Consider the following 26473-nt stretch of genomic DNA (forward strand, 5'->3'; position numbering starts at 1 on the left):
CTATGCAAAAGTTCACATCGAATCGTCGTGGGTGAGAAGACTCTCGTTTCCAGTCTAGAGTCTAGACGGTCTCTAGAACTGCCGTCTGCATATAGACCACCGTGCACAGCCTGAAAAGTTCTCGAAAAGTTCATCATGTGTAGACTCGCCGAAGAGTACTGCCGTGGACTTATCGCCAAAGCAGTTCGGGATCCGATCAGGAAGTTCCATGATGAATGCTGTTATGGAGGTCGTGGATGTTTTTCATCGAGCCAAAGCCCACAGTCAACCATACCGACGGATAGTCCTCCTTATTACGCTTGATGTCAAAAATATCTTCAATTCTGTAAGATGGGCAGTTATGTTAGGCACATTAGAAAACTCATTCTCATATTGAGGGATTATCCGAAAGATCGTTCCTTGCTAAGAGACGCTAGAGAGACAGAGGAAGAGGGAGGTCACTTCAGGAGTAGCACAGGGATCGATCCTAGCGCTGAACCTCTGCAATGCTTTTTACGATAGTCTGCTAAGAGCCAAAATACCAGAATAGTCGCGCCATGTCAGTTATGCAGACGACATTACGGCACTTGTTGCTGGATGCGAAAAGTAAGCGGATGGATGACTGCTCATGGTTTCAGCCCTGCGTTGGAAAATACTGTCCCATATCGATTGACCAGTTGCTATAGTCCAGCAGTTCAATGCTCAACTCGAAGATGATCCCCTTCGAGCAAACCAAGCAGCAGACAAGACTGGAGCTATAGTCTCGGCCTTGAATCGGCGAATGGCGAATGTTGCGGGTCCTATATCTACCAGAAGACGCCTTTTTATGAGAGCAACACACTCCGTTCTACTCCACGACGTGGAGATTATGAGCTGATTCTCTTGGTGCATCGCAGAACGACGTGGAGATTATGAGCTGATTCTCTTGGTGCATCGTAAGCACTTTGCCCCATGGCAGAGGTGGTGAGCTTTGTAGTAGCGCCTGTTTATCGCACTGCCTCAAAACCGGCCGTGATAGTCACCGTGGGAGTGATCCACGTTGCCCTCCTTACTAAGAAAAGCGATTTATAGACCCAAGGGCGAAGGCAACTCTTTGGCAAAATGAGTCAAGAACCAGATGAACTGTGCGGCTCATCTACAATTTAAATTCGTGACTGAATCGAAAGCATGGTGAGATTAACTATTTCCTCACTCAACTTCTAAGTGGGCATAGAAGTTTTCAGGTAAGACACTTGCATAAGATTGAGAAGGCACGATTTCCTGATTGTGTATTCTCTTTTGTGAAAAGAGGGATGGATTTCGTCAGTAACATATGCAGATACAGGGGAACTCTCTCTAGACAACGTTGTCAGAGAGATGCTGAGAAGCGCTGACAAATGAAGTCGCATTACATTTGGATTCTTCTTCTTGCGAAGGAGATTCATTTCGACCTATTGAGGGACTGATTGTAGATGTTTTCTAGTGCTCCCTTCCCGTTGCTGAAAGAAATTCCCTAAGCTGGGAGAGCGGGAGGGCTAGCCGGAAGTAATGTGTCAAATTTTTCCAGGCTAGTTCCCTGATGATGAGGAAGTGTTTAGTTCGTATTCCGAAGGCGTACCTTTGCGGGAGTCCAAACTTCTACGCTTAAATGCATTCACTCAATCTACTCCGAAATCAAAAAAAAAGGGGTTTTCTAAAAATGACATGTGTGTTCCAATACAACCTTCCTCGGATGGTCTTAAAGACCGTAATGACAAAGAAAAAAGGCTTGTGACTTTCTGCAGTGCCCATTGCCCTGTTATTAGTTGCGCACTGTTCAAAAGCAAAGCCTGCCATAAGATCAGCCTCGATATCCAAGCTCAACATGATCCTCCTGTTGTTGATTTAAAGAGAATTATCTTTCTGACCGAATGACAGTCATTTTGAACAGCTGGGATCAAATATGCTATTTTCTCTGACGTAGGTCAAGTTGTTGTCGGCCATTTCCCGGAAAAAGAACCAGAAAACATGGCTGTTAAAATGGAAGCGGATCGAGAACGATAAGCAACGGAAGAACAGCGTAATGGTCGCCATAAAAATGGCGTTTTAATGCTGCACTGTACAGAAAGGCAAAAACAGCCGCAACTTACAATGGATTCAGCATCATATATCTCTTTACGAAAATGGGCCCGGCAATCTTACAATGGTCTTCGATGGAAGAAGTAATGAAGTGATGAAGTTCCACCTCTTGAAATGGTAAGACACCGTGACCTGTGGATATAAACTGCACTTCCACTCGTTCACTGCGCTCAAGTGAAATAAAGACCCCTTTGGACCCCCTCTTTGGAACTGTCCCTTGTAGTTCATGTGGTTTCTGCTACTTCCACTTATCCGTAAAACCTGAGAATCTAAAATTTGTCCAGTGAGGAGCCGAAGAAGATGATCGTTAATATTCCCGAAAAGAGCACTAGTTTCGGATGAGGCAATTAAAGAACTCTAGTAGAGATAAAAGCTAATTTCCGAGAAATTTGAAACTCAAAGCTAAGCTCAGTTTTTACACATTCTTTACTGGACAGTCTTCCTTTTTGTTATTGGTAACGTTCTTCATGTTGCCTTTTCGGGAGAAAATGAAGGACTTCAATGAATTATGACATCTTTCCTCAAACCACCATGCACCTTGGCCAAACAGCTTTGAATTTGAAGAAGGAGGCAACTAGAGTAAGAAATGCTGTCTCTATGGTTCTACGTGAGTCTCGTGGTCTCAATCACACGATCTTTTTAAGAGACGGATTGATTTTGTAACCAAAATCAAAGCCCCGCCGAGTCAAACACAACGGTAGCAGTCTATACTGAGTGCCTAGCCCAGTTTATTCATACTGGTGGATGCAAGACCTACTTAAATCTTTATCGAACTTTGAAGTACGGCATCCGTGTTTAAACGCAACACCATGTTTGAAACCCAAAGGTCTCTACTCGAGTTGAACGCACATGAGAGAGCAATTCTCTTGAGACATGTCAATGTAGGGGCTAACCAGGTTCTCAAGGTTCCAGTGTACCCCTGGTAAGGTTTCGTGACCAAATGCCACTTCAGATGAGTCCCCGTGCAAATTCGGGTCTAATCGCCCGAATAAGCCTTTGGAGCATTCGCCTGTTCTACGCCAATATGCTCTGTGTGGAGCTATATGGAGGCAGCACATGTAAAATGAGCGCCAATGCTCTCCGAGGGTTCTAAACCTTCACAGTATCATCGGAGGGCTTTGGCCCGACACAATCTCGAAGGAAAAACTACATCAGGATATGGGTCAGGTATCGTTAGACGTGTAGATCAGAAGGTGCGCGTGGCCGCGCATAGACCACCGTTTTAGAAAGGGCGGCAGCTCAATTGCATAGTATATACTGCTCCTATCCTCCAGTGATCGACGAGGGTGCCATCCTAGAAACACGTGCTGCAGAAGAGGAATATGTGCTTCTCAAGGAGCTCTCTAGATCTCTAGTTGGAATACAATTCAGATACAAAGATTTTGCTTAATCAAGTGGACCATTTTAAAAATTGACAAAATGTAATGCAAACGCAGACAAGCGGATCTCAAAAACTAATGAATATTTTAAAAGGACAATAGTAGGTAGTGGGACAAATATTTACATATGTAAATTTCGGAAAATGACGCCACCAACCTACCAAAAGCCATTCAACTCAGTTACGAGATTTAAATAAATAATTTGAATTACTTTTTGAAAACAAGTAGGCTGAAAAAATGGCTCACCCAAACGTTGCTCATTAGCAAGTTCGTCACTAAACATTAAGCCCATATTTGCTTCTCCAGGTCCAATTGAGGTCATTAGCGGAAAGCGTATCTTTATTATCTTTAAATAATCTAGACCTAAAGTATTCAAAGAAATCGCTATTGATCCATATCTAATAGTCAAATCGGATTGCTTCTCCGTCTTTTAAACGATTAATTAATCATCCAAACTGTCTGGAAAGTATAAAGCGTACATGATTTTCAAGACTCATTCGCTTTGGAGGACATAACGTCGATTGGCATTTGAATTGAATGTCTATCACGTCTATGTCATCCATATTCATTGAGTTGAATAATATCATGTTTCCCAACAAAATATCTATAATGGTCAAAAGAATTTTTCCTAAAGACTTCCTAGTTCATGTTTTTCTAAACATGTCGTCTCTCCTGAATGATACATTCCGACATCCATGTACATGAAATCTAATCCATAACGCTTGAAAGCCCACAATACCTTTTCCCCGTCCAAGACATGTAATTTCTCTTTCATAAACATTGTATGTGAAAAATCTATTAACAAAAACAAACAATTTACGGAATGAACAAAAGCAGAAAAACAGCAGCATCATTGCACCGGGTACCAGCGCGGTGTGATCTTGCGGCACTAATTTACATATAGCGCGTTGCCTGTTCAAAGACCCCCGCAAGACAAACGATTTACTCCAGTTAATTGCATTTCGACATGCAACCTCCTCAGCTCTCATATAATAAAGTTGACTCAATTTCACGTATATGATTGCCGCCTTCCACACGCTCCTGCCTACAAAGCTTCCAACACCGAAACATTCGTGAGGTAACAAGCGCATCTAAATACTCCATGTAGGAAGGCCCGAACGCAACACCAACCTTAAATGGTTAGCGCCAATCTAACGGCCATAACTTTGCCAGCAACCATCATTTATTTCCATATCTACGAGTAATCGCCACTTTCACTTGTTTATTCACATGAGAAAAGAAAAGATCGATATTGATTGATTTTCAATTGCCTGTAGACAACGCAGGATCCTTTAATAGCTTCCGATCCGCTGGAACATAAGCCTGTGATCAGGCGTGAGTATTCGGTTACATGTGCGAGAGGAGTCCCCCTGGTCCGAGATATCAAAGCGGTGCCGGTCATAAATATGGAAATATGATTGACGTTTGCACAGCTTCTTGCAATGGACCAGTGATACCTACGTAACGTGAAAGGCTATAATTTGATTTGATAATTTGGAAGAGCGGAAATTTTAGACAGCCCAAGTTGATGATCAAGATCTCCTAGCAAGGTGTCTACTGATATTACGTGGTCTTCCTTACGTGAAGCAAACCAACCATGCACTTATGGTGTGCAATCCATAAAATATCAAACTTCCAGCTTCGAGATGGCATCAACTTCCTCAAAGGCCATTTACTTATATATTCGCAATATGGGCACCTCTAATTAATATTCTCCTCACACACTGCTAGAATAATCCGATTAGTATGCCGGGCATGTGGTGTTGATACCAAAACCTGGCATGGCATGCAACCACGTCGGGTTTTCCATTCAATGCTCGGTGTCCAGAGTTCATTCTTTGCCCAGTTTGCTGACGAACACGTTTGCGGTGTATAGGAAAAATGAAACGTGAATGAACACTTTAATGGGATGCGGTCATGATTTGTTTTGAGTGCCAAAAGAAAAAAGGAGAGGTTTGAAAGATAAATGGCTTCACGTCAACTTGACACAAATAAATCTTTTGAAGATCGCGAAATATTGTGTTTCAATTAAATCAAAGTCAGATACGGATAATCGGTATGTGGTAACGCTTTGTTTTCTTGAGATATCAGCAGGGGTCTGGTTGGAAGCGGCTATTTGCAAACCCATAGTAGCTTCGAACTTCTAAACCCACCCCGCAGATTTCAACAATAAAAGTGTGATTCTTTCATATCCTGCGATTCGAAATATCTTTCAGGTCGTTGGCTCTGCTTGGATCTAAGTATCTAACAAGATAAGCTCACGGGTTCCTATACAGTTAAATGAGTTTTGTTAGTAAGATTTGGTTACATTATATGAAAAATCTTCACCTGCATTTTCTTAAACCATCTGCAGGTGATGTGGTTAGATCGTGCTTTTAACAATTTTTGACGAAGATCAGCTTTTTTGCAGAGACTTGCCAGAATTGGTCTGAACATTGAAGTCGATGGGAAAACACCCAAAAGGCCAGCCGAAGCGACAGTAGCTTGATTCGCTGAATGTTGATTTGAAAGCCTCGCGACTACATTCAGATCAGGCCTCTGACAGAGCCAAATGGTGCAACCGATCGAGATAAGCCGAATCAGCTTCTGAACGGGCCAAAGGCAGAAGAAGAAGAAAATCGGCTTCTTCTTGGTCACTAGAGACTTGATATTTTTATAAAAGTGCGCCTAGATCGTAATTTTTCAGGAAAGTATTTATATGATTTCGCCAAGTTGCTTCGGCATCATCAGAGGTGTGTTTAAGGTGGGGAAGAGGCAAAGCCTCTGAGCACTCAGACTTTAGTGGTCCATTGTACATGAGTCTGTCAGTACTAATGATGTCGAAGATCCTAATGATGCCAAAGCAACAAGTGGGAGGATATGCTTTTAGCCTCGCCCCTATTTTCGATCATTTTTTCAGTTACTAATGGACCAAATGGCATGCATTTACACGCAAAGTGCCGGACTTCTGTCTTAGCCAGACTACCAGCTAAAGCATCACCACCACCACTCCCGCTATCACCATTACAGCTGATTCCGAGACGGAACGATAGGCGGACACAACTCGGAGAGCCCCTCCATCTTTGTACTTCCCCTAGGCGCTTACGGAACATTTCCTTACTGAGAAAATCAGCCCATATTTCGGAACCGTAAAGGAGGACGGACTGCTTCGCGCTCATCAGCAAGCAATGCCTGCTGGATAAAGGACCTCCGACGTTGAACTTCAGCCAGCAAACGCAAACATTCTAGTCGCAGTCTTGTCTGTGGTGTTGCGAATTTGCTCGGAAAAGCTCTTCTTCGTGTCTATCATGATGCCCAGGTAGTTCACCACCGGCTTCAACAATACCATGATTTCACCAACCTGAATAGGGAGGGGGAACCCTTCCCTTGGTTAGTACAATGCCTTTAGTTTTCTCCAGAGCTAGAGAGAATCTATGTTCTGCCATCCACTTGCTTACTCGCCGCATCACCATTTTCAGTGTGCGCTGAGCTTGCTCAACCGTGCGTGCGAAAATCAGTGCAGTAACAGCTCCGCAGATCCGACTAGATGCGATTCATCAGGCATCTCCAGCTATGGTATAAGGCGTCCTGACCAAGATATCCCCGATGTTACCTTCATTCTGCGCTGTCCTTTCCGGGTATCGAAGAGTAGAACTCGGCCCTTTAAATAGTCTCTCAAAATCCGCAATAGGTAGTCTATATTCAACCTATTTTCCACTCCTTGAAGCATGTCGCACCTCGCAGAATTAAAGACGTTTTTTACGTCGAGAGTCACAAGCAGCACTACTCGCCGGCAGTGGCGACTATATGCCTCAACCAGTCTTACCACTAGGTCCACTTTGTCAATGGCATCAATTGTGGATCGCCTCGCTCTAAAACCATATCGTGTTTCCCGCAGCACATATCGCGTCTTCCGCGCTGTGTCCAACATACTGAGCGGACGATACGCTGCCTTTGCTTACCAGCGCAAATCTCGCAATCTTCCGGCTGGAGGGAAAACACCCGCTGTCAAACATGCGTTGAATGCGCCGAGTAGCAAGTCCGGCTTGTATTTACATACAAGTTTTAAAACTTCGCTGAGAATACCGTCCGGTTCTGGTGCTTTTTTCTCCTTCATGGACCGCCTTCTCTAGTTCCTTTGCCATGAAGAGTAGGCATTCCTCAGTACTTACTCCTTCATCGACAGCATCAATTCGGATAGGGTGGACAGGAAAAAGGACCTGCATGATTTCTTCCTCGAGGCCCCATGGTTCTCTATTTACGTCGTTAATTAGCTTCTGCCAGTAACGTACCTTCTGTCTGCTGATTTCATGACGAAGTTTCTTTTTCCCACTCTTATACTCTGCAGTTCAGTCACCACATCTTCGCCTCTTGCGCGCTAAGCAATCCGCCGAAGTCTGCGGAAACTCCTTCATAGGCTTGCAATTTTAGCCCTGCACCAATAGACGGCTAACTTCCCGGGACGCAATTTTCTTATGAGAGCCGATGCATTACAAGCTGCGGCAATAAGGCTCATTGTTGAATGAACTAGCGATTTAGTTGCAGTTCTTCTGTCTGCGCCTGGGTACTGTCGCTGATTCACCCCTCATGAGAAAGCTTCAACAAGTTTTGCCACGTCAATTTTCCTGATGTTCCAACCGGCAGATGTTTGTCGGACGGCAGAACATTGGGAAGAACCGTTTGTCACTTCGAAGGAAATGTGCTGAGGATCATTGAAATGCGTGAAATCTTCCAGTACCTTCCATCGTTGGACTGCTGGCAATAAGGAGTCCATAGCAAAAGTTTCGTAAGGGATAGTGCCCTTGCAACCAGGGCGTCGGAATGTCGAAGTGCTACCGGTATTTAGGACAATAAGTCGTGTCCTGGCGACCATCTCCAAAATCTGTGTGCCTCGAGAATCTGGTTGAGGCATGCCTCACTCGAAAGCTCTGGCGTTGAAGTCCCTTCCGTGTTTCTAATCCCGTCCTCCAAGGCAGCAAGCCTTTGTCGAAAAAACCTAACTTCCGCACTAACTATGCATCTCACCCAGATGGCAACAGTGCCAGATATGTCGGCATACCACTGTTCGCTAAGAAGCAACAAGTAACCTCTTCTCTCTTGCACTATTTGCCCAATCTGGCTGTGAGCAGTTGCACTCCTATGCATGTTTGCTTGCAGAATCATGGTAATTGACTTTTCGCTTTTTGTAACTCTTCCTTGAAGACCTGGCAACGCCCAGAACCGGGAACATGAGCCACATCTTTTTGTATACAGCGGTCCTTGCAAAAGACACAGCACTTTGTCAAATCATAAGTCTTCAATTTGTGCCCGGGTTTCTCACACTTGTTACACAAAGTGATTCTGAACTCTTCGCCTTATTCTGCAAATAATAATAATCCACCCGATTTTTATTTTCCCGCAATGGAGAAGTTGTACTCGCTGTCTTCTCAGGGACAAACGTAACTCCCACCTTAAAGTTGCCCACATTTGGGAAATCCCTTCTTTTCGCCTCCTCCACCTCTTCCGAATTACTGAGACATGCCAGATTCCTTATTTCAAGCGTTCACATGGGTTCTAGGCTGAAAACCACTGCCTTCGCGCCTAGAACACTCTGAACTGTCTCGCAGAGTGTACTCTTGTTTTCGGTTTTCGACCCAAGCTCTACAAGTATATCGTCAGTTCGAGTCCGCCGGATAAATTTAACATCTACCCCAGCGCCTTTTGGTTTGGCATTGTTACGTAATTCTCGAAGAAATTCCGCGAAAGATCTCTCTTCGTTCGGCTTAATTAGGATGGCCTCTGATCTTTTCCCCTTCTCTTTTTCTTTGACGCTGCTGTCGTAGTCGACTTCGACTTTGCTATAGTGGAATCATTTCTGTCGCTATTCAACTTAGTTTATCGTTGATGAATTTTCTCCTGTTTTCGACGCTGCTTGGTTCGCTTGGTTACCACCTCGTGGAGTCCTTCCTGCTGCGTCCTCATCGGCAGCTCCCCGCTGTTTTCCCCTCGCCTCCTTTTGTCAATTTTTTGCCCTCCCTGTGTCGAACTGAGGATACTGCGTTTTGCGCGATTAGAGGCTGTACTAGCGACGTGCTTTTTACTTATCTCATATCTTCGGCTGTCATCCAGAAGTTTCGCTGGTGTGTAATAAGGTCCAGCACTTTCTTCTATTTGGCTGAGGTTGAATTGTTCCCTTATCGCAGCACAGATATCCTGTCGTGATGTGACCTCGTCTAGGTTTTAACTCTCGATCACTATTTGTTGCTTTCGAGCTTTCACGTCAGCACCAAGCACCTTCTCGACCGGGTCGTGAAAGCTATTCACTGTCTTCTCACTAGATTTGTTTAGTTCCAGCAACAGATCCCCCTTCTGCATACGCATGATACGGCTCCCACTGCAACCCAGGTCTGTCAGTTTCGGATCGGCTTTGACTTTCCGAAGTATATCGGGATAGGATATATCTCCTTTCTTGGAAATAATGATTCCTTCTGGACGAATCTCCGTTTTCTCCTTGTGCCGCTCTTTACCGCCCACCTTTGTCCATTCTTCGTGCTTACGAGCTGTAGGTTCTTTTCCTTTTGTCAAAGTTGGATCCGTAATCGAAGAATTGCCCGGAACATTTGCTTTCTTTGACGATGAGGCTTATTTCTTCTTGATCGCTTGTTGGAGTTTTCTGTCTTCCACGATCACCTTTTAAAGCATCGATAGTTGTCTCAGTCTGGGGACTCTCCAAGTTCCTTTTCGAATCCCTCGACGAACCTGGACTGCCGAGGAATCAAGTTGCCTTCAGTGGTGACCTCCCAAGTTTTGAGCTTTGCGAAAAGGATCCGGTGTAGTTCTCATTTCCACTCCACTAAAACCTCTTGTAGCATTAGATGCCAAAGCGGCCAGTTTCCTGCGGTCGTTGGAGCCCGCTTGTCCACTTCCAAAAACCGCCGGTATTGGGTTTCCAAAGCCCTGCACTGTAAAAAAACTACCTTTCTGTTCCTCCACATTTGGTTTGATTTCTGGTTGTCCTTCCCATAGCCAGTTTTTATCTACGGGTGGGCGTTTACTTTCCACCTGCCCGACCTACGCATAGGCATGCCCATGCACGCACATCTCCTGTTGCATGCATGCCCATAACGAGTTGTACAGCGCAACTACACGCTTGAGCTCCGAGGAGCTCTGCCCGCGATGTAGGCATAATCACAACCACCATGAAACTTCCGCAAGGGGGCCAACCGCAAATAACCGGACCGAGGACACATCCACCAGGCATTCTGCTGGAGCATATGAGGGCCATCCCGGTTCCCATGGTACCAGATAACCTCCGGTGGGTCTTCATGGCAACAGCCACTTCAGATGAGTCCCTTGCAGAATCGGGTCTGATCGCCCTCCTCGAATGCGTGGGCCCAATTCAGGGATGATACTCTTTCCCGAACCTGCATGTACGAGTGGCATAGAAGTTTTTTGGAGGACGAGAAACTGGAAACTCGGAGTCGACGTCCTTAAACTTTTCCATGGTTTGCGTTGTTGCTCTCTAAACCGTGATAATCCCCATCAAATCTTTGAGTAAGGTAGACCCCACCTTATAATTCAGATCTCTCAATCGCGATCACAATAACACCTTTGGGAAACCTTCCTTAAAAAGTCTCCTGTTCCTCTCTATAGGTGGTTTCTGCAACTGCAAACTATTGGAGATGCTTGACAGCCTGGGCCCAAATTTTATAAAGGGGCCGGAGCTTCAGTACATAGTGGACTGCCTCGCCATCATTGAACTATCACTTTCTGTATTTATTCAGAAGTAATATCATCCAATATTCTCTTTTTTCCAACTATGACAATGGCCTTGCCCTGGAACACTAACATTGTGTTATGCATTCACAAACCGCAAACAAAATCAATTTCCAATTCTTAAAAAATACCACAGAAAGGAAAAACAATACAAGCCCCTCCGTACTATAATTTATTACATTCCAAGATGACCTTTTTGATATATCCCATTCATCGACTCTCTTTCTATTGCTCCTTCAACAAATATCTTTTCAGAGGTTAGACATGTTGATAACTTGAATTCGGGCAACATTCAGCCGCCAAATAATTTACAGAGCCATCAGTCATAGTTGAAGATAATTGACCATGACTCTTAGTCATCGCCAAAGATTTTGAATGTGCATATGTAAGCCTGCATGCCTGTCTGATACATTAACTCCACAATGTTCAGGGAGCCGTTTGGGTCAGAAAATGGTTTAAGATAAAAAAAATATTGATAAGATTTTCAGTTGAAGATAAATTTGTGGAGAAATTATTGCTACTTTTTTCTGGGCTTTGTAACCAGAGACTGTTGTCAGTAAAATTGTGGCACAAATTTTCGGCGTAGTTCATTGTAAATTGCCGAATTTATCTTCGTGGAGTTAAATGAGTCGTACTAGGGTTCATGGTATTCCAGTCGGGAAGCCAGCCAGACTGAGCGGAAGCAAATCGCATAAGTCTCTTTGGCGGTACCACTAGACAAGAACGGAAACTATGCAGTTAACAATGCAAAGCACTCCTTAGATGCTCGTACTAGACTTCATATAATGCAAGGAATGCCGTCTATTCTATTTTTGGTGATAATCTTGCTCTCGTTTCTTTCTATTTAGAACAATAAATGGGACAATTCGTTTCACTTTCAGTTTCAAAGTCTGTAACCATATGCGTGTGTGGAAAGCCATAAAAGCGATACATGCCTCTGAATGGATTGTGTTTTTGTGGAGAATGAGACTAGACAACTTGATTTAGAGTGAAAATGTTGATGAATGATTGCTTAATGGTTTCAGATTACATGATCTCATCAATATTATTTAATCGAAGAAGCACTGAAGCAGTTAGACCATGAATTTAAATCATAGGCCATTCCAGCAAGATCATTTGAACTTGCGTTAATGTAACATTCAAGAGGGGCTTAAAAGCTGATGAAAGGCAACTACTAGCCATCTGATAAATACACTCTACTAGGGAACTTCTTCGTTTTTTAGACCCTTGAACTCCACTTTTTCTTTCAGATGGTCCCTGGCCACGCAAAGTTTCGGCATCCACTTTCATCAGTTGATCGATTGTATCCTCCATTTTCACAAAGCAGGCAGTGTCCAGCTAACTTTAGAATTGCATTCACCGATCTGTTTCGAGCCTTTCAAGGCGGTCGTTTGCCCTCTTGCCACCTCGCCTTCTAATGGGCCTTTGGGAATTTTCTTGAAGGGTGGACAACACATAGCCCGTCCACTAGAGTTTACGAGGTCACACTTATAAAGAAAGATTCTCTAATCAACTAGAGGACTACTCTGCCAGCAATTTCTGAACAAAAGTGATCCGTGCACTCAGAGGAGGAGGAAGGGGTAAATTGCTTTTCCAGATTACCGCAGCCCGCCATCATGTGAATGAGAGACTCACGATCGCTCACGGTGCCCCGCTGGACAGAGGTGAGATAGTGTGTAATTCCCTGGCTTGAAGTCTCTTGTCAGAGTGACGGGTATTGAACAATACCCTCCCATATAAGCGCTCCATTTCGAAGTCCACAGAAAACAGCCTGGTTGACCTACAAACTACTAATACTGAGCGCCCAGATTAATATCGCTCTGAGGCGTATCAAACTCATATCCAAAATGAAAGAAATAACTCTGACCAGTTTCTTGTGACTGGCTGACGTCTGGGAATCTTTGATCCAGACAATGCAGAAGGAAGGTATTATCGAGGAGTCCAAAAGCCCGTGGAATTCACCAGTAGTCCTTATGAAGAACAAGGACGACCGTATTCGATTCTGCATGGATTACCGACGATTGAATGAAGTGACTTCACGGGACAATTATCCACTACCAACAATCGATGACATCTTGGACACCTCGACGAATGTACAATAGTTCTCTGCCCCTCCTTAAAAATGATAACATATAAAGATAAGGAGAAAATCGCCCTTACCGTGGGTAATGGCTTATTGAGATTCAACGTTATGACATTTCGACCTTTCCGACGCCCCAGCGATGTTCGAAAAACTAGACTTTGCGCAGTCTCAATTCGAAAACTTGCCTTGTCTACTTAGATAATATCATTGTTATCGGGAGGTCGTTAGATGAACACGTAAACATCTTACAAGAAGTGTTTCAACGGTTACGACTGGCAAAGCTGAAACTAAGCCCAGAGAAGTGTCCACTGTTCTGTAAAAAAGTTAAGTACTTTGGTCACATAGTATCTGCTGAAGGTATCAAAATGGATCCAAAATGAACTGGCCTACTGTATTTGTATTTTTTTTTGTTGAGGACACTGGGAGTCCTGAGTCCGCATTCAATTGTTGACGGACCGGAACACTTGGGAAGCAACTTACTTCCTCTCTTGTGGTCCGCGGGCTCCTCTTTTTTGGATTAAACACCCAAGTTTGACTGACGGTTTCACCCAGGGCAGAGGCAATTCATCAGACGCTACCTCACCTCTGCCCTGGGAGCAGCGTGATCGAATGTAGCGACAGGTGGTAATCGCTTCATTCATCAACTAAGGAGTGTGAAGTGTTGCGAATTTCCCCATGTCAAAAGACGAGACGTGTAGAAGCTTCTTGAAACAACGCAAATCAAATAAATAGTAAAAAACAACCGTCAAAGTAAAACCTCAAGTACATGTTTTAGTTTTTTTACAAAAATTTTTTTTGAATTTATGAGCCCTACCGCACTACAATATATATTATATGTTTTACCCACGTTTATATTCCAATTACTTGCACGAGGTAAAGGAGATATACATATATTCCAAAATCAGGGAACCCATCTTCACACAGGCTAGGTTGCCGCCTAGTTCGAAGCGATTTTTGACGTCGCAAGATAGCATAGAAGCAATCAGCTGTTCATCAGTTGAATTTCCCACATGCTGGAGTGGAGATAGATACACATAGTGGTCGGACGGAACTCTATTGAGGCAGGATGTCTTAGGGGATGACCAATGGAAGGGTTCTCTTTCCCTTCCTATGGCTTCTGGAAATGGATAATCGTAGTATCTAGCGGAGAGTTTGCGGACTCAGTATGTAACCGCTTGAAAGCAGCTAAATCTTAGGAATACTGAACAAGTTATGTTTACCAAGATTGTTAAGTGGGGTAACTATATGCTTCCCACCTTATCATGTTTGCAAATCTCAACTCCAACGTAATGTGGAAGCACCATACCCACGAACAATATCAAAAATCCGTCACATTACTCTGGTACTTTAGGTCTCTCGTAACCTTCGAACCTTCGAATCTGTTTCAAGAGCCATCAGGACTAAATAGCGGCGTCAGTTGATGCAGATCTTCCATCAGTTGCAGCCAAATCATGGCCGACTAAACAAAATGTTACCTGGTGTGAGCGCCAGGACATTCGCACATCGCTGGCAATAAGGAGGCTTCCATCCACAATGGTGGAGCCAGAGCCAGCAGGCGTTAGACCATCTGCTGCCAAGTCTAAATTGGAGGTTACAGAAATTTGAGAGAAGATGAAGAAATTGAAATTCTTACCGGCAGTCGAAAATGGTTGTAAAAGAACTCGGACTCTCTAGAGCGGCGTTTTTTCTGTCCTTTAAGAGGAGCGAGATGAAAGCCCTGGCAATGTTTTTGACGGGACACTGTTCGCTAAACTACCCCATGGAATGGAGGGGGGAGTCTCGGTTATATGTAGGGAAAATGGGAAAAATGAAGTAGTCCTACATATTTCATATAAGCTTTTCCGGCGATTTTCTCACTCCATTACTGTATATATTTGTCTCAAAGCCTCTGAATTTCTCTTCCAAACAAAATCATGCATAAGCATTTATAAAATGCAACCGTACCATCCAAAACAATTCATTTTTTCATAAAAATTTCTCTTGAACATTTCCAATTGATTGCGTGCGATAAAAACATGTCACACAGCAACAATCGTGTACCAAGCTGTGTTCCAACTCAGAATGAAAAGTAATGCCTTCTATTAAGGTCAAAGTGAATGTACCTAGTCACTCAGTGCATATATATGTGCATGTACTCTGCCTACCTTAACTTAATATCTACGAGCATGTGACAAAGCGGCCTAAAAAACGATCATGACCCAGCATGAACGTTATAAACTTTTCATCCAGGGCCGTTGTTTGAAGTTAATCGAAATGAATATTGAGAAAACGTAATTATGAAGACAAAAAAAGATTAATATTAAACAAAAAAAACTTTTTCTGTTCTGTGGAAGCTGGTGAAGTCAGTGCGCGTCATTATGCAATGTAAATGACTTAAATTAAAGATGCAATGCATAGATATCCATGAGAGTTGGATTTGAATATTAGTTCTAATGAATCTTCTTTTCCTATTTTCAGATTACTCCAGAATTAACTCAGACTCCACATTTTGAGGATATATTCAGGAGAAAACATCATAACGACCGCCATATTATCTCTCTCCACGGCCGCCATTTTGAATCCTTAAATAAATTTAATATTTATTTCACTACAAAAGTTGCAATAAAAATCTAAAATCGTGGCGCATCAACAGAATAAAATATCAAGTAAAATGGCAGCGAGTACTGGTGATATTTGGTTACAATGGTTCTCATGTTGTTTTCATCAACCGCAATCACCAACACGTCGGAGACGACAAAGATTACATATCGATCGTTCAATGATCGGTTATCCAACAAATTTTGTACATACCGGCCATATTGGTTCAGCGGATGTTGAATTGTCCACAAATCACCTGAATGCCATACAAAATCAAATGCAAAGTAAAGGAGGCTATGAAATGAATTCGCTGAGATTACAGGTGAATATTTTTTAAATACTTTTTTTGTCTTTCAGGTTTGTTTGTTGTTTTTGTTTACATTCAGACAGTCTTTATTTGGTTTTGATTCGAACTGTGTTGGACTTTTGAGGCTTCTATTGTTTTGTGGTCTACTTCTGAGAATTTGGTTTGCCGAGACTTTTTAACATAGGAATTAAATTAGCCCATTTTGGTCATATAAAGCCGGCCCCGAATGTATTAAGTAAATTAAGTGCTTGACATGCAGTGACCGAAAAATATAATAACCAAGCAACCTAGAACCAAAAGAAAGAATCATAACCTTGCCAAGAAGATATGTGTATGTAGATCCGAATTAAGCACGCAAGGTTATCTTATATTTTCTGTCTGTAAAGATTTTAATTATAGATCAAATTTGCTAATGAATAGCCACTTCCAGAGCGAAATAATTAAAGAGGCCTCTTGAAATTATTGCATTTGCCCATAGGCTTTAATTCAATTAAATGGTATATAGGAAGATTTTAATGAAGGCCAAGTAATTTCTGATCCTTGTGGTTGATGGAAAGTTCATATAAACTGAAGGACAGATTAAAAAAAAGTTGACTGACGGTTTCGTCCAGGGCAAAAGCAACTCACCAGACGCTGCCTCACCTCTGCCCTAGGAGCAACTTGACGTGAAAATTAGCGACAGGTGGTAATCGATCCACTTATATATAATCGCAAACACGACATGAGTGCGAATTGTATTGAAGTGAAATCCGTGGTATGTTCAGACCTAAACCAGGCCGAAGTGAATTTTTTGTTGAGGATGCTGAGAGTCCTGAGTCCGCACCCACTTGATGACGGACGGATGACATTCCCAATCGGCAATGGTTTTCCTTTTTCTCCTGCGCTAATTTAGCAATGGGAATGTCATCCGTCCGTCATCAAGTGGGTGCGGACTCAGGACTCTCAGCATCCTCAACAAAAAATTCCCAATCGGCAATGGTTTTCCTTTTTCTCCTGCGCTAATTTAGCAGGAGAAAAAGAAAAACCATTGCCGATTGGGAAAGCTGCACGTCCCAGAGCATTTGCCTCCATCGACATCAAGCGGTTGCCAATAATTTACCATTTTAATAAAAAGACGTGGATGACACGCGAGTTAACGTTCAAATATGGAAGACCAGAATATAATATCGCCAGACCGTCCAAGAAGTATTTCTAAACAAAATCGTAGAAATTACGCTTGCTGAGCTCGCAAATATGCCCCATTCCTAGGTTTATATCAATTGTATAATTTCAAGAAATACTGCGTCATTTGTAAGCCGAAATATTAGAGCACCAACCTAACGACAAATGTGTCTTTAGGCTCTAAACTCCGGATGGCGGTGAACTCTTTCGTCGACTTTCTTTTGTTACCAACATGATATGCCACATCCAAGATTCTAATTCCAACATCTCCAAAATGCCCCAAAATACAATACAGCGCTACGCTCCAGAAAAGAACGGCAAAAAACAGTTGAAATGAAACTAGGAAAATCTATGACCTACCCTACACCATCAATATTTCATCACTGCAATGAATGATGGACCCAATATTAAAATTTTTAAATAAAATCTGTTAGTCTGGCTGGATTCATGATAGGCTGAGGGTAGTGCAGTTGTCATTGTGTTGTTATGCATGTATACTCAATTTGATATCTAGGTAGCGTGGTTGTTACTGGTGGTCATACCGAACTGGATTTCGTTCGAAGCATTAACAGCGCTAGATCCGCTTCCGCTGCCTTGTCTAAAATCTGGAAATGCACTTATCTCAACACCAAGATCAAGATCTGGGTTGCTATATAGAAGTACCACATGAAAAGTGATCACCACTCTCACTAGAAAGCGACGTATCATCGGAGTACGCTGACCTGACACAATCTCAAACGAAAAACTAGGTCGGAGCACAGGAGCACGTGAAATCCGGACAGCAGTGTCAGTGGATAGGTCTCACATTAAGGAGGGGTCATGCCAACCAGTGAAACTCAGTCTCCCAAGATGGCCGCCGAGTCGGTTGTCCAGAGCAGTTGGCGCAGAAGGCGCAGAACAGTTGATGAGAAGTGCAGGCGTCTTGGAAAGTTCTTGGAAGAGTTCAAGTGCATTTCAGCGAACCATGAACGATGGCGCTTAGGTATGGTTGGTCCGTTATACTTCACCAAGGGATAAGACAGGAAAAAATAACTTAAATATTTTTTGAATATCTAACGTAGCTGCTTCAATTTGGAACTATTCTCTGTAGAATGTGGCAGAACTCATCAGACCCGTCCACCGAAAGATACAATTCCCGTTAGTAAACACTTGATTGGGTCACCTCCTACTTTTTAAGAAACACTAAACTCTCCCTATCTTAAAATCTATTTGGTGTCTGGAACGATACATGTCAGCAAATCAGTTCTTTCCAGGGGAAAATATGAAGACAGGAGATCAGTTCAATCTTGGTTAATCGAGGAAATCTCGTAAATAGTGCATTTAGGAGAAGATAACACAAATGAAAAGGTTTTAGTGAATTCTTATTCAAAGGAAGGAAGCTGAAAATGGAAAAGAGAAGACATCCATCAACGGTCATTCACTTTAAGGTGAAATGTCGATCTATGGCAAGTAAACGTTTGATATTTTAATCAGCGGATATGAGACCGATGTAACACCGCTGTCTTTGGGGAATTGGTTGGAAAAAAAGTAACTCAACTCCAACAGAGCACTCGACCGGAATTAACTTTTGAAAGTTTATCAACTTGACTCCGTTCCTGCTCTTCGAAAAGTTCGGTTCATATGGCTTTTCGCCATCTGTACTTTCTTGGTTGATTTCTAACTTACTTCTAACTTCGACAGTTACGCCTCAACTTCTTTTTTCTCTAATCTGAAGTCCTCATGTATTCCTCGGAAACTTGGGTTCTTAGCAAGAAAAATTGCGAACTCGAGAGAAGAGTCCTCCGAACAATTTTTGGCCCCCTACATAAGGATGGGCGATTCCATAGCCTACATAACGACGAAATCTATGAGTGATACCATGACCGGCAGGTTTTGGATAAAATCTGGCTCAATAGGTTACGGTGGGCGGGTCACTTAATCCGTATGGATGAGGATGATCCAGCCCGGAAAGTCTATAAGGGCAATATCTATGGTGGAAAAAGAAGACGAGGCAGACCCTGCTTGAGATGGAGCGATGGCGTAGGTCAGGACGCCAGACAGCTTTTAGGGATATCGAATTGGTGGGCCTCGTCGCAAAACCGGGAGGTCTGGAAGGCAGGCCTGGACCGGATACCGGTTGTTCCGCCGTTGATGATTTGTAACAAAATCCTGTCCAAAATCAGGGCTCAGCTAAAAGGGGTGGCCTTTAGGGATATTGTCACCGACAACTTTACCAAATTGTGACAGTGCAGTATTGCATGAGGAAAAGGATTATTGCCCTCAATATCACTTCGTTTATCTCAAAAATATTCAGTCTATAGAACTCCTTGTTCATGGTCGAAAAGTGTGCATTCTGGCATAACCTGGCATAGTCAGTGACGAAAAATCTTTGAAAAATCAGTTTTTGTCCTTAGACAGATAGCTGTTAATCAAACGAAAAGTGTGTCCTTATCCAAGGAGAATAGAGTTACAGGGTGGATTTTTGATCTGGATCTCTCTGCGAAGTTGGTACCAAAGGTAAACAACTTATTCACCATAAACAGTATCAGAATTCCCTCCCATCTGCCCTCTGGGATATCTTTTTGGGGCTACTCTACATGTACTCCACTTTCTTATTTATTTTTTTTAAACCGTTCTTGACAGAGCTGATGTTTTGCATAATGTTGAATGTATTGATGTATAATAGATCTAATCTTACATTTATTTCTCAAGAATATTGTCTCGAAAAAAGTTCCTTAACAAATATTCTTATATCTTTTTAGGCTTGCTGATAAAAAATGATCTCCTTATAAGAATATATTTGCATACACCGTCATCATCGTAATCATCACATGGCCATTAATTAACAGCACCTGGAAGAGTAACTGGAAGAAGAGAATAATTGTTTATATCGCCATCGGTTACAGCAACTAAATTGACAACACAATGAGTGACTTTAAAATTACAATAAATAAGCAATAAATTTAGAGAATAATAGAACGGCAAACAACGTTAGTTACACGATTGAATCACAAATAAAATTACCACGTTATTATCGTTTGCTATAGAATTCCGTCTAGCTTTTCCGTCAGTTAGACAAACTGGAGATTCGAAAAGCTAAGTCGTTTGAGTTTGACATAGCAAAGAAACATGTAAATAGGAAAATATAAGATTTTTGTATGCCCTACAAAGTCCCCTTAAACGAATCAAACAAAAAGTACTTGAAATTCCATTGGCCAAATAGAATGATGGTTTCATTTGTTACTTCCAACAATTTCTATTCGAATAAGAATAACAAAGGAAGAAAATCAAAAAGTAATGACCATAAAGTTAGATATACGAAAAGATTATTAGAATAGGAAATATACTAAATCTAGCAATGCATTACGTTAAGCGAATAATGAGAAGAATTTTTACAATTGCAGAGAACTCTAGAACGTTAGTTAGTGTAGTTTGTAATATGGAAACTAAGCAGGGTTTTCGCAGTTTCTGCGAAGCTCTGCAAAGTGGGGAGACACTTTGTTGAGAACAACCAGTAAAAAGAAATTATGCGAGTATAGAAGTTACTTAAATGATATTTTGTACTTAGTGTATAGTGTGTACAGCAAATTGATTAATCCTTATACAACCGAGTACTCTTTTCTCCCGCATTGAACTGGAGCTTCCTTGCAATTTTGACTATTATTTATTTATTAACCAACCCGCTCTTTACTCAGAACTGAGATTTATTTAAAAAATTATATATTTTCTAATATCTATTCTACTGTAATGAGTCCTTTTCTTCGTTGAAAACTGTCATTGATGTCTGTTTGATGTTGAAGAATGAATACAAAGCTAAAGCACAATATGTAAATGATAAATAATTGTTTTCCTGAATGGGCTTTATATTTTTTAAGTAATCTCTGTCGGATGAATTAGTGAATTGTACAGAAAATTGGCCTAAAATTCGAATTTTCCTTCTAATAATTTCTAAAAATGTACTGATGGTAAGGAGACTATACACAGGGGATGAAACTCTAAAGAAAAAGCAGGACAGAAAATGAATCACGTGGTTTGAAGCAGAGTCAAGTGCGTTCTGCTCATCTGTTAATATATTGTGTGTCATGTTTTTATAGCACTTTGGTGTCTGCGAATCCATGTAACCAGTCACGAACAACCGAATGGAAACTGATACCATGAAGTGACATTTTAATATCATTTGAATTGCCGCTTTCTCCGATTGATTTGGCACTAAACTTCTATACCAAACGCAATCACATGCACTAATACCATCACACAAATGGGTATCAATACCTCCACGTAGTGTTGCGCAGAACTGAAGAGCACCGCGAATCAGATGTCATCTTTCTTGTCCTATAAAAATTCAAGGCTTGCTTAAGCAGTTTCACCTCCTGTGTATAGTCCTCTTGAATGATCGGTAATACTTCAATCCAAAGTCTATGATAACTGTTAAAAATGGTTGATGTTTGGACACAAAAAAATAGGTCCAACAATTTTGACTTGGATTCTTATTACGAATATTTCATAAAATTACTTCTGTAGACTCTAAGATGTAATGTGAGAGACAAAAGGCAATAAAATGGCCTTCGTAATTTACTTTCACGAGAAAAAAAGCTGAACTCCCACCAAACAAAATGAGGCAATCAATCAATAATTGCATCCATTGTCTACCATCTAGTATAATTCTACTTAACTGGCGGTCGACAATAAGTAATATCTCCTTTGTCTCTGGTAATCGATCGCAAAAGACCGCAACTCTACTTTGAACTCAAGAACCTCTTTTCCATCACTTCTGGTATGAAGAAACTCCAACGAGGGAGCGAATTGGAAATTACTGGAGGAAAAGGATCTTCGAAAAAATCAAATCCTCCAGAGTGCTATGCCGATTCTTATCTACGATTAAGTTCCAGTTGCGTCCTGTGCTACTCAACGGAATCGATAAGGACTTGCCTGCTTGTGAATACGAGAAAGTAAAGCAAGAAAATGTAAACATCGTGGCAAGATTGACATCGTTCTAATAATTAAACAAGATGATGAAGAGATATAAAGAAGAAATATCAAGATTTTAACACTCAAAGAGAGATGTCTTTTCAGGTAAAAACATTTAGAAATCGTGCAGTTACTGGCATTGTGAAAGCTACTACTGTAGATAATTCATGTTCTTTACAGATCCTGAGAACCCCAATGCATCGAACAAATTCATCACACATACCGTTTTAATTGGTACTCAACATAAGGAAAATGTTACTATGTCCCTAAAGATAAAGGTATTTAGTGCTATTATTTGAGTATAAAATTTAGTTAGTATACATGCCTTGGGTTTGTCAGAGGACGTGTCGTATATTAACTGAACTCCTAAATTCCTGCGTTTGCCTACCCTTTGATAATTCCAAAACGCACGATCCGCGAAAGTTCCTAGAGAATGGGTCCTCATACGCCATAACTCAGGGAGAGAAATCGAAGCAGGGGAAAAATCCCGTGTGTTGCCTGTGTTGTCCAAGAAATACTCGATGGCCACCTCCGATAGCCTGGCCTAAAAAAAACATGCTTTAAAAGTCATAACGTTCTTTGAGGGAAGGAAAAGGTCCCCGGCGGCACACCCAATCGTACAATTCAAGACAATTTTAGAAAATATAATGCTAAATCCTAGAAATCATAACTTATTGATATCGGAAATTGGTGTAGTAGTGATGGAAGGCGCTCTCGTAAGAAGAGACTTTTGAGAGGGTCTATTCCGGGTGGCACTAGCAAGAGTGATATCCCGGAACAATCAGGAATGATGAAAGCGGTGGTCTACCCAAGTAATTGAGGTATATGACGCTATCATGCTAAGACCTCCAGTGGGCAAATAATCTGCTGGTAGACTCAAGAAGGCGTCCCATCAACCAAGAAAATTTTGATAAAAATCAAAGAAAGCCAGGAATTAAAGGAGGAATACGGGGATGCCTGAATTAGCTTCAAGCAATTCATGTGGTGGAGTAAGCGATAATGTCGTAATAAACTGTGCCTTGAGGTTTATACGAGCACACATTTGTTGTGATCAAGGAAGGTAGCGAAAAATTACTATTGATCAGCTGCTGTGTCTCTTGTTACAAATAAAAAGAAAAGTATAGAACTCAACTACCGGTTCAGCGCGTTTTTCGACATCTACCATTACTTCACTCGTTGCGGTAACTGGTGAACATAGCTTAATTCGATTTTTTTAAGAGCACTGCACTGCATGATAACATTTTTGTCAAATTGGCGATCTTAGCAGTTTAACTAGGGTAATCGAACCTTACCTTTTATGATACGGAACAGACAATAAGCCAAAAGAAAACATTGTCACAGTAAGTAAGACTGTCTCAGGATTCTTCTTTACTTCCTTTCTTTCTTTAAAAAGGAATTTGCAATGAGAAGCTCGCTGTGAAGGTCTTCAATCATTTCAAGGGCCCCAGGAGGATCGACTGGAAGAAATTTAATCAAGTTGCGAAGAACAAACTCTGCGATCGTCCTCCCTGCATCGGAGAAAGTGCTAACACGACCCCAAGCCAAACTGGAACAGCATTCGCCGAGGACTGCGTAGCCAATGGGGAGCTTGGTACTTAGTATGCGAACTCTAAATTCCTTGAGCACTTTCAGTTTTAAATAAGACCTCATATTGGTGGGGGCTAGCGGGCTAGAGTGGACATTGTTCCCGGAATAATCTTGTGACCAAGACATGGATTTAAATAAAAAACACAAAAAAAAAGACGATAGAAGAAGAGGTGGTGCAGTAGCCACCGAAGGCAGTACAGTCGATGCCATTCGTAACCCCGCTGTGCTGAAAACAACCGCAGGGACCTTCCGGGGCGAAGCGGCAGTTCGGACTAGGCTAGCTGGGTGTAGCGAGCACCATCCAAAGTACTTAATAATAATAATAATCGTTGGCGCAACAATCCATATTGGATCAGGGCCTTGAAGTGTGTTAGAGCACTTCATTCAAGACCGTACACTAGGAGGCAATGTGGTCAGCATTGCGCTCCAAAGTACTCCTAACCCAAAATCGTCGACGTCAGGGTCCCCAAAAGCAAGAACGTCACTCACCGTAAATAGGCTAAGAATCGGAAGTCCACTGGAGTCCTACTCAAGAGCCAGTGTCAAAAGGCCTTACATATTCTGAGCAAGATTGCGAAGAATAGGGTCGACGAACGGGATCAAAAGGACCTCGTTAAATACCAGGCGATTGTTAAAGAATATAACAAGAGCTCGACCGCTAAGTAACCTCTTCAAACAGGTAAGCAGCAACAGTCTGACGAGACACGAACTGCGAAACTCTTCAGCGACGTGGCCAGGAGTCACTTACGTGTGGCACTGGCGGATAGCAATTCCGCTACCGGCAAACTAGTGCCGGACGTGTTGACCAGTGTTGAGCCCAGGCTGTCGGAGGTGGTCCTTGGACAACAACACACGCGATTCATGCTCTGCTTCAATTTCTCTCAGCTGGTCCGTGGGTTATGGCACACGAGGAAAAATTTTCCAAGGACTTTCGCGGATCTTGCATCGGTAAGATCAGCGTTGCCTGGGAGGGCGTAAAGCTCAAAGCCATCCCCTTTGACGGAATCCCCAGGAGACTGGTCACTTGCATCTGGTTGCCAGAAATCCGCATGGATAACAACAAGGGCGTCCAATATCTGCGCCTTCATGGGCGACTGAGTAGTCATCAAGGAAGAGGAGTCCCAGGCGAACAGCTAATCTTTTGTGCTCCGTATAAACGGAGAGTACCTGGAGGCACTGGAAAAAAACAGACTACAAAGTGCGGTTCGGAGCCAGGAATGCAACAATGAAAGTGTTCCGCTCCTCGAAACCGGCCGATGGGCCGGATCCAGCCGCGCCGCCAATGACGCAAGCAGATCATGCTGAGGGTAACGCAGATAAATCTGCAGCACTCGAAGTGCGCCTCAGCTAATCTGCTGGTCTCTTCCTAGAGGAAGACATCGACGGCGCACTAATACAGGAAGAACCATGAAAGGGCTCCAAAGCAAATATTATAATTTATTCCACAAGGCTTATCGGGACACACCTGGAGCATGTATCCTGCCGATGAAGAGTCTGCACGCTTTTCCAACCTGAGTTTCAGTGACCTAGTGGTGGTCAAACTGGAGCAAGCAGAGCGGTGAGCCTGTATATTTGCTCGGCTTACATGGCTCACGACCGATCGGTTCCGCCAGAAAAACTGCAACATTTGGCGTCCAGCATACTAGCAAAGAAGGCCACCCTGTCGATACGCTGCGAGGCCAATGCAGGCCATACGCCTTGAAGCAGCTCGGAAATTAACGAAAGAGGTAAGTCATTAATTCATTTTATTATTAGCACAAATTTATCGGTGTGTAATAGGAGCATGTTGCACTTTCAAAGTTCGCAGAACTGTGAGTTTCTTAGCGTGGAAAACTGAAAAGTGTCTGATCAGAGATCCTTCTCAGATTACAGTTGGATACTTCTCAGTCTAGATTCCGCCACAGAGACATTGCCACTGAGGTGGACTGAAGATCTGTTCATCTGTCCTCAGAAAGCCGACCAACGAGGTTATCAACATCTGCTAGAGCCATACAAAGACTTCCTGGCGAGGCACCGGTCGGCCCTCAAGACTGCCAAGAAGCGTTCCTGGTTGGACTATTGTCAGAACATTGAAAGGAGCAGTGAATCTGCCAGACTCAGTAGGATTCTGTCGACGGAACATAGGAGCCCATCTTTTCTTAAAAAGCCGGTAAACTTCTGGTGAAATACTGGAGCTGCTGGTTGAGACGCAGTTCTCTGCCAGCGAGGAAAGCTATGAGTCAGAGCCTTGCTTGGAAAATATGCAGCCCTATTCATGTGAGGCAATCAAATCGGTTATTATTGAGGATAAAATCGGCTGGGCTGCAAACAGCTCCGCACTCAATCTCATCTCTTTCGTGTTAAAAACCTTAGAGCACGTCCTGGACATCCATTTAAGGACGATTATAGAAAGCATCCTTCTCCAAGTGTCTGTGCTACTTCAAAGGCAAATCCACAGTAGCACTCTACACAAGGTAATTAGCACGGTTGAACGGTTACCTTAGTGTAGCTGCCTTCCTAGATGTAGAGAGAGCATTCAACAACGTTAGTACCAATGTCATCATGAAAGCCTTAGCCAGTATAGGATTGGAGGGGTATCTTACGAGTTAGGTAAAATCCATGCTAAGAACTAGGATAATCCAG

The 26473-nt window shown here is 42.5% G+C and overlaps 1 protein-coding gene across 2 annotated transcripts in view; it reads left to right on the forward strand.

The window, feature by feature from the left end:
- Positions 1-21120, forward strand: part of LOC119659775 (CDC42 small effector protein homolog) — a 95390-nt gene extending 74270 nt beyond the window's left edge. For both annotated transcript variants that reach the window (XM_038068039.1, XM_038068037.1), the window contains exons 4-5: positions 15730-16171; positions 20059-21120. In XM_038068039.1, coding sequence (XP_037923967.1) covers positions 15923-16171; positions 20059-20067 — 258 coding nt within the window. In that variant the 5' untranslated portion in view covers positions 15730-15922 and the 3' untranslated portion in view covers positions 20068-21120. The remainder of the gene's footprint in view (positions 1-15729; positions 16172-20058) is intronic.
- Positions 21121-26473: the final 5353 nt, after the last annotated feature.

Source organism: Hermetia illucens, chromosome 6, assembly GCF_905115235.1.
Source record: "Hermetia illucens chromosome 6, iHerIll2.2.curated.20191125, whole genome shotgun sequence".
Lineage (NCBI taxonomy): Eukaryota > Metazoa > Arthropoda > Insecta > Diptera > Stratiomyidae > Hermetia > Hermetia illucens.